General features: G+C 33.5%; 1 protein-coding gene across 13 annotated transcripts in view; it reads right to left on the reverse strand.

Annotated features, from left to right (window-relative positions):
• LOC107692370 (SH3GL interacting endocytic adaptor 1) overlaps positions 1–15,115 on the reverse strand; it is a 61,193-nt gene that overhangs the window by 34,982 nt on the left and 11,096 nt on the right. For 12 of the 13 annotated variants that reach the window (XM_016491376.1, XM_016491375.1, XM_016491381.1 and 9 more), the window contains exons 2-4: positions 2,670–2,733; positions 1,459–1,483; positions 124–144 (exon numbers count right to left, since the gene is read on the reverse strand). In XM_016491376.1, coding sequence (XP_016346862.1) covers positions 124–144; positions 1,459–1,483; positions 2,670–2,733 — 110 coding nt within the window. The remainder of the gene's footprint in view (positions 1–123; positions 145–1,458; positions 1,484–2,669; positions 2,734–15,115) is intronic. The other variant, XM_016491377.1, reaches the window with a different exon arrangement.

A 15,115-nucleotide genomic window follows, 5' to 3' on the forward strand; every position in this document is an offset into this window, starting at 1 on the left:
CTAATTAGATGAGTTTGGCCTATTTAGGGGTGCCGCTTGGGGGAATCTACAGGTGCTTAGTGAGTATTCAGTTCTAGCGTTAGACTTCAAGCTATATAACTGTGCTGTCTCTATGTTCAGTACCGATTCAGTCTCTTGGGGCTCCTGTGCCATGGACATCCATCATACAGAAAATAAAGACATCATTTGAATTATTAAACTTTTTCACCATGTCAGATTATTTATATTTCCAAAAAGGCTTCACATGAAAAAAACTTGTTTACATTACCACTTATTACACAGCCCTGCATCTTTAAAAAATATTTTACTGATTTGCAAAACAGGCCTAGCATTACCTAATTTGATGATGCTGAGTTCAAAAATATCAAAACAAAACTTTGTTCTTTTGCAAGATTTTTCTTAAATTATTAGTTTATAAATAAATATGCTTTTTTTCTCCACAAAATCTGTAATTTTCTGTTGCTGACTGGATGTAGTAAAATGCCCAACAGATGTAGCAGAAAACATCTGGGTTATCTTTGCATTTTCTTTTGTCAATGGCTATAATTCTAACCTTAAAAATCATTCATACATGTGACAATCGTCTGAGCATTGAACAAATAGTTATAATCTGGCTAGAGAAAGATAGGAATCATGTCTTTGTTTTTCTAGTGATTAAGGGATAACACAGGGGTTCTCAACTCTGGCCCTCGAGATCCACTTTTTTGCAGAGTTTAGCTCCAACCTTGATCAAACTCACCTGCTTGTAACTTTCTAGCAATCCTGAAGACCTTGATTAGCTTGCTCATGTGTGTTTGATTAGGGTTGGAGCTAAACTCTGCAGGAAAGTGGACCTCGGGGGCCAGAGTTGAGGACCCCTGGGATAACACAAGACTTCTTGTTTTGGCTGTCGGAAGCAAAAATGCTATCAAATGCACATTATATTCTGTGACAAAATGTGACATGCTAGAGCAAAATGTTTGGGATCAGTTTTGCACTGAAATTTTTCTAAACCATTGTGAGTAAATATTTCACTTACTGGTCTTCGATGATAATTAATTTTTACCATTCAAAGAATGCAAATGACTCAACTTTTGTTAAATCTCATTTGGGCTTATTTTACAGATAAATTACCCATCAAAATGTCTTTCATCATTACAAATGGGTGATAAATGATAAATGGGTGGTCTGCTAGGGTCTTTTGTGTGTGTGTGTGTGTGTGTGTGTGTGTGTGTGTGTGTGTGCACGTGTGTGTGTCTAATTAGCTCCAATTAGCTCAGAGTATTTCAATACATAATTTCTCAGAAATCACAAAGAAAGGAGTGAACTGAATACACACATTGTTAAACATTTGATTAATTGCATGTTAATCATTAACTTTGGCAGCCATAAATAAAACAAATATAAATTCAAATTCCAAAATACAAATAATAGGAAATCTGTCTCTTGAAACAATTCTGCAAGTTAAGAGGTACTTACTCCACCATCTCTGTCTGGTGACCCCCTAAAACAGAGAAAACAAAAGAAAGAGACAAAGAGAGAGACAGAGAGGTCTTTAATACCCACTTAACATGCAAGCCTCTCTTTTTTTCTCAACTCAAGCACAGAAGCAATTAGCCAGGCTTCGCTCTGAGGGACAGAAACACCTGTGTGTTGGGCCCCAAACAGACACACACTCTCAAAACAGCCATCATCTATAGCACCCTGAAGCAGGAGACAGGGATTCATAGTGTGCAAGCAGCAAATGCTCCATTGTGTTGATGGGTTTGTGAGAGAACTCCATCGGCCTGCCTTAGGAAGCTCTACTATTATAAATTAATTAATCCTGTAAAGCCTGACATATGAGATAATAGACAAACAAACTTTCATTTTCATTTTTTTTGTAATGGAACAGTTAATTTAACCTTTAGACAAAATCTAAAAATAAAATCTTAAAAAAGGTTGCATATGAGCTTTTGTTGAGCATCATATTCAATACATTAAGCCTTTACAGCTCACACAGCATGCTATAAGAGAATGTGGAGGTCATAATTGTGGAGAAAAAAAAACGTCAGTTTTATTCAGAGCCCCACATTAAGCAAAATATGTAATTTAGTGCAATTACTTCAATTTTTAAGGCCAAAAAGTAAGATATAATTCTTATAGTTTATAATGACCATGAGATCCATGTTAATATTACTGGCATAAATTGTATATAAATATTATTTTCTGTATTTTTATTAAGGAGGACAAAATATAATGCAATGCAATACAATGATGACAAGAGATGTACAAATAAATGTTTTTTAAAAGCCTGTTGTATCATATTTGATTACATTTTAACATGATTATTTAAAAAAAATAATAATTTATAAGTAAGTAAACCTAAATGTTCATCTTTAAATATTACTAAAAATATATGTTATTCTTACTTTTACCTTATAAAAATCAGTAAAGACTAAATAGCAAAAAGAGACATGTACTATGACCTGAAGGGGGACGATTTTAGAATTATACTAAAAGGTACGTTACTTGCTAAAAAAGTATAAACTATCAATCAAGATGTCAGAAGGCATAAGGCTGTGTAAAACAGGTTTTTCAGCCAGGTTCTGATCATGTTGATATTTTAGAGGCCTTAGAAATTTTCATATCAAATATGATACATCAGGCTTTAGGGGTAAATTTCTGGTATATAAATTAGTCAAACTTACGTAGAGTCAGTGTCCTTTTCTTTCTTCCGTATCCCGAAGGCCTTCCTGGTGCGTTTTTTCAATCCTGTGGTGTGGGGAGATGTTGTTATTTGTCTGATTTGATATGGCTCAAAAACACACAGTACATCCTCAGAGACACAGACACATAGCATCTGATGAATTTACAAATGTGCTGTAACTGTGGGTGTGTGTATCTGTGTGCCTGTGTGTGTGAATGTAGGTGGGTGGATGTTTGTAAAGAGACAATGCTGAAACGGCTCATGTCCAAAGTCAAATGACATTTTAGATCAAAGAATGAACTGAATACATTATTGAATCACACTGTCGACTGCTGATACAAAATTGATTTCAGCATCACCAACATTAGAGACAGAAAACATTTGCATTAAGCACATTCACCAAAAAAACAATAAACTAAAATGTAAAAAAAAAAATGAATCATTGTCACAATGAATCTGTTCGAAAATTCAGTTTCCAAGGTATCAAGGTAGATTTTAGTCAGGGTTTAAGGTTAAACTGTGTTCTCAGGAAAAGGGTATTAATGTCAGACTGAAGTTCTCACATTGATATAAAGGTCATATATCACACATTTAAATGTTGCAGTCTTATATATGCCAGTTTAAAAAAATATATATATGTGATGTGTGTGTGTCAGTTTTTTATTTGTTTATATAATAAGCTATTTTATGAAATATGCTACTGGAAACACTATATATATATATACAGTGGGTACGGAAAGTATTCAGACCCCCTTCAATTTTTCACTCTTTGTTATATTGCAGCGTAATCAGATTACTCTTTTCAAGAAACTAGTAAAGTAATGCATTACTTTTTAATGTTAAGAAAATATCTGAGTTATACTTTTTCAAATAAGTAACGCCAGTTACTTTGTTTTCTCATGTACTGACTGACAGCTCTCCTGTCCCCATGTTGAGAGAAATCAGGAGTAAGTGCAGATTACTGTAGTTATGTATTTATTCATCTCACTGCACAAAAACAGATTCAATATTCCTCAAAGTGAATAAAAACAGTCAAATGCAAACTCAGGACATGACGCAAACATGTTAAATAACACACATATCCTCTATGTATTTAATTCCATTTTATTAACCAGTAACCTTTGCTGCTGACCTTCAATGATCAACCATACCAATGCGCAAAAATGACTTTAGATAAATATAACATTTGTGTTTCTTTTTTCTTTTTTGTCTCTGAATAGAGAAAAATTAGGCCAAGCCAGAAGAGAAAAAGTAATGCAAAAGTAACGTAATGCATTACTTTCCATAAAAAGTAACTACATAATGTAATTAATTACTTTTTTAGGAAGTAACGCAATATTGTAATGCATTACTTTTAAATGTAACTTTCCCCAACACTGTATGTATGTATATATATATATATATATATATATATAATATTTTAACTTATCAAAGTGCCATTGTAGATCATATTTCAAATCAAGACCAATAAATAATAGGTTCCCATTGTGACAACATGCCTAAAGAGTGTTAAATCAACAGTCCTTTAGTACACAGATGGTGGTTTCAGTGGCTGTTGTTTTGTAGCAAAGACTTTAACCTAAATGTCTATACAGCAATTGACTTTCAAAAATAACCCCAGACTGAATAAATATTCTCTGGAGTAAAATGAATCATGGTCCCCATATAATTTAAATAGTCAAAACATCCTCAAACCAAATTTACAGTAAATACCCATATAGTCATGAGGACATGATTGTGTAGCAGGGGCATATCCGCCTCACAGCTATGGGGCCTGCAGGGCTCTGAGTCAGGCATTGATCCACTCAAGCCTCTGCAGCAACAGGGAGCTCCAACATGGCGGATGGCATTATTGATCTTTACTAAATATTTCCTAACACATCCACAGGCTCAAATGCTGCTGTCTGGCTGAGAGCGAGAAGACAGAGAGACTCTATTTCTCAGAGCCATCAAAGAAAATTCCCAGACATTGCCTTACATGTTCCACTGTTCTTTACACATTCCATCTAAGCAAATGTTCCTTTTGTCTAATTAAAAAACAAGTCAGTCAATAATATAACTAAGGAGGAGCAATTGTAAAGGGAGTTCACAGCGGAGAGGACGGTCAGTGAAGTGTGCTACAAAAAGACAAACAATGACGCAGAAAAGATACAAAATTGAACATCAGGAAATTAGTCGCTCTACTTCGTGCACTTCAACTAGTCATGAAGTGATGACTCAAAAGCTTCACAGGGTTGTGCATGTAATTAAATGTACAAAATATACAAAATATTAAATACACAAATCCCCAGAGGTAAAAGTGTTAAAGACTAATGTGAAAACAGAAGCTGACAGCCTTATTCACAGATCTGCTCTGTAAAGGGAATAAAACAGGTCAAGGAAAGACCTGAAAATGGACTTGATCCAGGCCTTTTGAACACCTGAATGTTTTAGTCATTTGGGCAGGACTCTTTTTACAGTTCGAACTGCTACTATCCAGTTTGTATCTTGTTGTTGTTATCTTGATAAAAAGTTATCTTAATTTATGGAATTTAATATATTTAATATATTAAAACATTTTATAAAAAAATATAAAGTATTTATTTTATAACTTATATATTTTAATATATTTATTTTTAATATATAGGCAAATTAATATATAATACATAATTATACAATATAATTTATTTATAAATTAAATAAATAAATAAAAAAAAATTATATATGTTTTTGGTCAGGTAGCTAAAGGGTGCAACCAAAAGAAATAGGTACAAAAGAACAAAAATAAGAAACACTACCAATAACATATTTTTGCAGCTTATACAATATCAGAGTGGCCTAACAAAGTAACAAAATTATCAGTTAAGGGCATTTTCCTTATACTGTTTATATCTCCTTGAAACTTAACATGCTGACAACTCTCAAATCATGTGTCTAGCAGAACAATTCTGATATGAATCAGGCTTAGACTTTTTTGCATTTACCATTATGATTGCATTAAGTGGACTATTACATAATCAGGATCTTCTGGTAGAGTATGGTATGCGGGCCTTTATAATGCTACAGAAGCAATCCAGCAGTTTTGCCTTTCAGGGTGGATAGATTAATAATATGTTTATAGTCAAAGAGCTCTTGAGACAGGTTTGAAGCAATTAAGATTTTATGTAATTAGTGGTTAGGTTGTTTACGCTATTTTAGGCAGAAAAAATAATTGTTTTGCTATGAACAATATACTTAAGGGATGTAATTCAGTAAGCAATAGGTAGTAGTTCAAGGCTGTTCAGCCTGGATGAAAGATTTCCATGCTCTTAAAAGAGTAAATTTGATGAAAACAGATGCCACCCTTACAAAAGAGAATTGCAGAGGTACCATAATGCAATGGTGGCATCAAAAATAGCAACATGATACTTTGAAATATGTCACTAAATGATTAGCAGTTTCTCGCACCATGGCACTTTGCAAAACATGCTAGTTTTTGCTACTTTGTTGTTAGTGCAAGTCAAAAGAGCTCTTAAAAAAGCACTGCTGCGTCATCTTTGGTTCACATATTTCAAGCTCTATCAAGCTTTAAATCTGAACCCTGACATATCACAATTTCACCTAAATCCACATACTGGCAAACACAAAAGCAACTACAGTTTATCAGTACAGTTTGGGATGCATTCGAACAAGCTGCTAAAGCAGATTATGGCCTCTGAGAACACACAAACTCCAGCGTAGTCACACTTTCCATATAAGCTAACCCCCATGAGATGGCTTAAGTCTATTTTTTGACAACAGGGATTTCTAAACACAGCATAACACTAATTAATGGCTATGAAAATAATAGCATTCGCATGTAAGCATGATGATGGAAGTGGTAACGTGTTTACCAGTAGCTAACTCATGGAGTGAAGGCCAGAGAAAATGACAGCGCTAACCGTCCAGGGACAAATCTTAAGCAAACAGGAAAAGTAGTGGTTAACAGCAACAAAGATTAATTGTAGGTGCCACAGAGCTGGCAATCACCTGTGACATCAGTCCAACTCATGTTTAAGAAAGATTTATTTTCTTCATTCTGCTACTATAGCCAAGAAAGTTTTCTGGAGCTTCCTGGAGTTTTTTACCCAACAAACACTACTGTAAATGCTAGAGACATGGCAATATTCCATCACAAAGAACTTTGTCCACGTTACCAAGTACAGATGACATCATATAAAAGCATGCAATATAGTATAAAATACAATACAGTAGAATACAATTAAATACAGTAAAGACAGTAATATTGTGAAATATTATTACAATTCAAAACAACTCTTTTATATTTTAAAGCAAAATTTTCAGCAGCCATTACACCAGACTTCAGTGTCACATGATCCTTCTGAAATGCTGATTTGGTGCTTAAGAAACATTTCTTATTATTATCAATCTTGAAAACAGTTTTTGCTGCTTAATATTTTTGTGGAAACCATGATACAGTACAATTCAAAAGTTTGGGGTAAGACAGAATATAGAAATTAAGTCTTTTATTCAGCAAGGATACGTTAATTGAATTGAAAGTGGCTGTAAAGACATGTATAATTTTACCAAAGATTTTAAATAAAATGCTGTTCTTTTGAACTTTATTTTTCATTAAAGAATCCTGAAAAAATTTACCATGGTTTCCACAAAAATATTAAGCAAAATATTAATCTGTAGTCAACAACATTGATAATAATAACAATAATTCTGCTGTGCCATCACAGAAATAAATTCCATTTTATATATACATTATATATAATGTAATTATAGTCTTGGTGAACATAAGATACATCTTTTAAAAACATTTTAAAAACTCATAATTATTCCCAATTTTTGAAACAAGGTTGTGTGTGTGTGTGTGTATTATATATACACCAAAATAAGCATTAATGTGTCAGTCCATTCTTTATGAATATATATAATGTAAAGTATAAAGGGAACTCGCAAAAGAGAACTCCTCTGAAGAGGAGAACATCCTGCAAAGCAAAAACATTGTGCAATAGTTTTATATAGATAAACACAGACCTCAATAATGATGACAATCAGCAATCACCATATAACAATTAACAACTGACTACTGAATCAACAACAACATTAACTCAGCAAACAGCAAAACAATGTACCAGCATAATTTAGTCAAGCTTCAAAATCAGCTGGGGGCTCACAAAGTAAATCAACAATTCTGTTGAATTGCATCCTCTATATGAAAGAGGCAAAGAGAGACAGATAAAAAGGAAGAAAAGGAGTAAGTTTAAGACCAGGGTTGTGGTAGGGTGTTCATCATGGCCATGATGCAAATGGTCGTTTCATGACATGGTCATATAAATACATAGCATTATCACGGTACATCAACAGTTCAAAATAACATGGGATTACAATAGTACTTTTTAATAAGTGAGAGCTCTTATTCATTAACAAATGGACCATTGAGCTTCTCAGAGAGAACTCCATAACAGCTGAACTGAGATAAACAGCTGGGTTTTGGCATGCACTGTACAGCTTACGTATTTGTCTATAGATTTGTATTAACCAATATAAGCACCAATATAAAATGTACTTCAAATTCCACTCCAAACATTTGCAGTCAACATACTGTAAAACTGCACAAATTAACAGAAAGCCAAGGGCCCTTATCATCTATTCTGTCATTTTACCTAAAATGTTCATTAGCTTTGAGCACAAAATGTGAACCAAATAGCCTATTCCCTTAATTGAGTCCAGGTGGCTTCACCATACACCATGTGCTCAAAAGACCAACACACACAAGCTCACAAGCTCTCATCCACACAGAAGCAGATAAATGACTCAAAAGACACACTCTGCTTGAAATCTCAAGCCCCCCAGAGGAAAAATGTCCACCACTGGGGAAACTGGGTCAGAAGAAGAACGGCCTGTGCTCATCACTAAGACAAAGACAAAGTAAACGATGAGACAGAAGACTGTTTTGGAAAACAGAGGCATTTTGGAAAGCCAGAAAGATAATCCTTAAGGCACATGATTCCGTTGTGACACTGAGAAAATCACCCAAAATGAATTCTGTCATCATTTATTTACCCTCATGTCATTCCAAACCTGAATGGAGATGTTTAGCAGAATGTTCAAGCTGTTCTCTATTATAAAATGAAAGTTAAAGCACAAAAAAGCATCATAAAATTAGTACATAACTGTATGACTTGTGTGTTATATTTCAAGTCTTTTGATGTCATATGATAGCTTTACGTGATGAACACACTGAAAATGTTCACTTTCATTGTACAGAAGAGCACTGGACATTCTACTATAAATAACTCCTTTTGCATTTAACAGAAGAAATACTGCAAACATTTTTTACATTTCCAGGGTTCTCAGAAGCAGAAGTCATCACAGTTAGGTAAACTTCTATACAGCAGTGGTGAAGGAACCTACAGTTTTGAAAATATAATTTTCTAAAAAATAGAATTTTTAAATAGAATTATTACATTTTCATTTGATCTAATAGCAAAAATAAAATCTATGACTTCTCAAAAGAGGGAGAGAGCTTGATTATGGTAGTTTGAAGAGAGAAAGATATCACATTTGTTATTAGAAACACTCACACAGAACCGTTAAGTAGTTTTCTAAACATTTAAAGGGGTCATATGATGCTTTTTTTAAAGATCATTATTTTGTATATTTGGTGTAACAGAATATGTTGACATGCTTTAATGTTCAAAAAACACATTATTTTTCAAATACTGTACATTATTGTAGGTCCTCTATGCCCGCCTCTCTCAAACGCTTCGTTTATCGCATCATATGACCCCTTTAATGCTAAGTTAATATAATGCAATACAAAGAATATACAAATATGATACAAAGTATAGTCTTATAAATGTACTTTACATTTTTTGCTAGATTTACAAAGTTAACTGTGAAAATGCATCTTGTGAAAAGTGTTCATACAATAAATAACATTGTGAAATGCATGAATTTGAATGACATTTCCTATTATAGAACAGTGAAACCACTGATGTCATCAAAGGGTCAAGGGCAGAAAACTATTAAGACTCCGAAATATCCTCCCCCTCATTAAGCCTCCAAATGGTTGTAGTATCAAAGCACCTATAACAAACAAGAGCATTTCCATCATAAACATAACTCCTGCAACTTCAGAGGAAGGCCATTAAATGAGGCAGGGTCCAGTTCCTACTGGTATTCAGAAGGAGATAAAGAGGAACAAACAAGAGACACTAAGATAAATCTGCTGGGTTTTTCAATTCTAATATATCACTGCCAGAGGTAGCATGGCAGATTGACTTAGACAGGGATTAATGCTTAACAATCAGTTCATCTGGAGAGTTGAGCCATCACACTGAGAGAAGAGATCAGAGCACAAGCAATAATCTTAAACTCGTTCTGTAATGATCCGCACAGCTAATGACCTCCTAAATCACAGAGTGCAAATCTTAATCTGAGAATATTCATTAACAAGTCTGAAGACAGATGGCTACATTTATAGCCAGATCAGATCTTGAGGTTCATGAAAAAAAGAAATAACAAAATAATAAAAAAATCCTGAACACACAAACAAGCAATAACCTACAGGAAAGGTTCTGAGAGAAATGCAGTTATAATCAGCTGGTGACTTTAAACAGCAGGTAGGTTACATAATAAAATGATTGACTATTCTCTACCACCAAAAATGTCAGTTTTAAAGAATTAAAATGATTTAATAATGTTTATAATAATGTTTTAATAATGAACACATTTTGATTACTTCAACAACAATACTCCTGAAAGGATAAAGTACAGTACTGGAAGAAAGGAAAATATTTTGTTGGCTGATATATTACTAATAGCTTGTAGCAACTCATGTTTTGCCAGCACAGAGAAAACTATTACCCAACGGCTCTACTTATTAAGCTGTTGAACATGGAGTAAATGGGGTTGCCAAGTCTGCCTCTAGACTCAATGCTATAACATGCATTATGCATTTTTCCACTCTGCAAACATACATACATGATTGATGGGACTGTGTTCAGTTCTTTGTGAATGCAACTAAATTAACTGTTCATGAAAGGTTGATAAAGCTTTTATAACTTCTCCTAAAAAAAAAAAAACATTTATCAAAACAAGTATCATAAGCTATATTAATCTTTGGCATAACAATTATTTTCTCAAACGTTACAACCAAGATTGCGTTAATGGCCTTGTTATTTCTAGTATCTCTTTGAAGTTACTGTATTAATACCTTATATTAAAATAAAATATTATGGATATTACATATTACAGTATGTTAAGCTTGCCAATTTGGGGTCAGAATTGTGTTAATGTTTTTGAAAAAAGCCTCTTATGCTCACCAAGGCTGCATTTATTTTAATCAAAATACAGTAAAAACAGTAATATTGTTACATTTAATGTTACAGTAACATTGTTACAATAACTATTTTAATAACTGTTTATTTCAAATTATTAATAAAGTTTTTTTTAAAGTGTGATGATGTCAAAGCTAATTTTTCAGCAGCCATTACTCCAGTCTTCAGTGTCACTTCAGAAATCATTCTAATGTGCAGATTTGGTGCTCAAGAAACATTTCTTATTATCAATTTTGAAAACAGTGCTATTTAATATTTTTGTAGCAACAATTTTTGTGATGCATATTTTCAGGATTCTTTGATGAATAGAAAATGTATAAACTAAATTTATATTTTGATATACAATGTAAAAGTCTTTACTGTCACTTTTGATGAATTTAACGCATCAAAAAATCTTACTGAGCCCAAACAGTTTAATAAAAAATAAATTATGATATTATATTATATTACATTACATTACATTACACTGGAAAATCTTAGCCGTTTTCTAAACAGTATTTAGACGTTTTGCCATTTAAATTAATGTGATTGCTTTTAACAATCACTAAATATGCCAGTTCATTTAAACATGCCAATTATTCAGCAAACTGAATGTTACCTTCAGCCTGTGTGACTCATACAACCACGTATCCAGTCATGTCATAACTAAAACACAGTGTAGGCTATATTAAATATAATTTTAAAATTACAACTTTAAAATTACAACATCTTAACAAACAAAACAAGCAGAAGTATGGGGCAAGTGAGGCTGAGATTAACCTGGAGAAGACCAAGGAAACACTCAACAGTGGAATGTAAATCTCATGCTTTCTGAAGACCTCTTCAGAAATCCACTTCAATTTGGCTGTTTTATGAAGAAGTTTACTAAGATGCTGTAATGATATTTTTTTCTGCTGGGTTCCTTCACTTGCAGTCAAGTACAATGCCCAGTCACGTTGCATGGACACGTTATGACTAACAAACACTTAAACCTGGCCAACTCATTTGGTTAAAAGGATGGTGAAGGCCGTTTTTCCATTGTTATGGAAATACACCAACAGTCACGCAGAATAATTGAGTGTTTACAAAACGAACAGTAAACACTCACTGCACCTGCACATGTAAAAAAAAACCTTCACATTGGAAATGGCTGTGAAGATTTGTTCCTACTCTCTGGGGACAAAAGAGAATCATGACATCTCACTTCTACTTTTATCTTGTAATATAATGGATTAATGGCATTGCTAAAGCAGTGATTATATGAATAATCACTGAATGCAAAAAAAAAGTCTTTTGACATTAATTAAACTCTTACAGAGAAAATAGCTCTTAAATTTAATTAATGTTAACGGTGCCAATGTTTGCGTAACATCCTCTCTTTCTAAGAAGCTTTCATGATATCCTACAATGGGTGGTTGGTGGAAAAAATATGAATGTCTTCATTTCTACTAAGAAATATGCATTTAAGTCACTGACATTTAAGAACTGTTCGCCGTATTTCATATATTCCTGCACAGCATCCATAAAGGTCAGGTTTACATGCCTTCTAGAAGGAAATGGCACTATTATTCCCATTATTCCCTTGAGCAACCTGCTCTGGTACAGGCGAATGTCCCAAAAATAAGTGCAAAAATAAGCTGCGATGACCACTACATGATTCTCAAAGTCATAAGTATAGGTTAGCAATTCAGTACATTTGAGCAACAATAGTCCTAAGAGCTTATAAAGTGAAATGCGACAAGAATGACGAGAATTCAGGAATTGTTGGCTGATATTTCACAAATAAAATAAAATAATGTATACATTATTGTCAATTACCATATAACTCCTTAAATTACAAGTGGTAAAAATGAAACTGAAGTGCTCTGGAGCAATTATGTTGAATCACACAAGATCTGGTAGAGGTCTGGGCACTCTGTGTAAGACTAAAGAGGGGAAGTACAGCTCTCGTGCCAGTGTATGTGACATGTGCCAAGTCCTTGAGCTGACTGCCAGCGAAACAACCAACCAAATGGCTTAGTCCAAGTGTCTGAGCGCAATGAATGCTGATGGCAATCAATTGTAAGACTGGCAAAAAAAAACTGTAGCAGGTGATAACAGAGAAAAACTAGTAAGTCACAGTGTTAGCAACTAAAAGTAGCAATGCAGCTAATTAAATTATATTATTTAGTATGCATGGAATCAATAACACTACAGGCAACTTTTTAGGTTTTACGGCTTTAACTTAAATTTACATTTAAAAAACGTATTTCATGAGCTGATATAATGTTAATATACCAACCTACTGAAGTACTGAAATCTGTTTAGTACCTTTGTGATACACTGATAACCACCAAAAATAGGTGGTGATGAGAAAGTGATGAAGCAAAGCTCATCACAAGCAGCTTTTCCACATGCTGAGGAGAAATATACATAATATATAGAAGGTGCACTGTCATTCACACAAATACTAAACACCATCATGGTAACACGCGACACAAACGTAATGCAAAAAACATTAATTTAACAACAGATAAGAAAAAACTAAGAGGAAACTCTGGGAATTCTGGGAATGTCAATTTACGATTTTTCAGTGTAAATTACACAATGTTTTTGTTCATTTCAAAAACTGTATTTTACCGTAAAATTACATGAAATGTCCATTACAGTTCACCGTATATTGTAAGGGAACTTACCGTTAACCAATGAATAGGTTTTTACGGTAGCATTTTTACAGTCTTTTACCGTTAGATTTACAATATTTTTTTTTTACAGAGTAGTAATGGAACTTCTTCAAATTATGATTAGCTTATAACTTGATGAGCTACAGATTTAATGTAGCTCCCTTAACACTGGTCTATCAAAACCAAACTTGGACATACTTGATCCTCCAGACCACAGGCTTCATCTTCAGCCAGACACCACTTAAGATTCACATGGAAATCTTGTTTATTAAAGACAATCTTCACATTGAATTGATTCAATACTGGCAGTGAATGAAGATTCTTTGTTGAGAAGCAGATGGAGCATCATGAGACACAGAAGCAGATGGAAAGAGAGTCACAGCACAGGGAAGCTCACACACACTGAACATTAAAAGATCAGCTGCTTCGGCCTCAATGCAACACCAACAAGCTCAAAAAATCCCATCATTTACAGTTCCTTTTTCTACTTGCTAAGCCACAGGCAGTTTTGTACAATACAATCCTATCATGAATTTTGATACAAGTATAATTTTGGCCATTATGGTCATTTTCAATAAACTATAAAATAGGTGTTTGTTTAAATAATGTTCAATACAAAACACAAATGGCATATTAGACCTGAGAAAAGACTGCTAGAGAGCTTAAAGTCATGATGTAACTGAAGTAACAACAGCAATTTGACATATCCAAGTGAAATGGATTATTGAATAAGAAACTAAATGTAGGTTGGAGACTTTGTTCTATCCATCGTTTGTTGATTGGATGGAGGCAGATCTGAATGCAAGCTTTCAGTTGATTTTAAGAAAATAACAGAGTTTAAGCAGGTTATATGACTGGATAAGTCCACCATACATCACTAGAGAGGAGTCTGTCATTTCATCTGAGATGATCGAGTTGCAACATTTTGATAAAAAAAATTGTGAGCTCAAAAAAACAAAAAAGAAACATGCATGGAAGAATAACACACAATATTATCATCATATGGATAATCATATCTGTTTCCACCATGAAATAAAAAATATATATATTTTGAGCAACGTTTTATCTCGAGTTTAAATATCACAATTCTGACTTTTTTTCTTGCAATTCTTCTCAGAATTGCGAGAAAAAGGGTCAGAATTCTGAGTTTAAATCTCACAATTCTGACTTTGAAAGAGAGAAACAAAGCCCGAATTGTGAGAATTTCCTTGGAAACACTTTATTTTAAGGATCAATTCTCAGTATTAACTAGCATGCATATTACTACCATATTGGCTGTTTTTTTAGTACTTATAAAGCACATAATTACGCCTTATTCTACTTGACCATATTTTAGATCCCTTAATCCTACCCCATTCCTAAATTTAACAACTACCTATACTAACTATTAATAAGTAGCACATTAGGAGTTTGTCAAGGCAAAAGTTGTAGTTTATAGTTAGTTAATAGTGAGAATTGCTCCCTCAACAAAAGTGTGACCAGTTTTTATTCCA

The sequence above is a fragment of the Sinocyclocheilus anshuiensis genome, unplaced genomic scaffold (genome assembly GCF_001515605.1).
Source record: "Sinocyclocheilus anshuiensis isolate Anshui unplaced genomic scaffold, SAMN03320099.WGS_v1.1 scaffold70, whole genome shotgun sequence".
NCBI lineage: Eukaryota > Metazoa > Chordata > Actinopteri > Cypriniformes > Cyprinidae > Sinocyclocheilus > Sinocyclocheilus anshuiensis.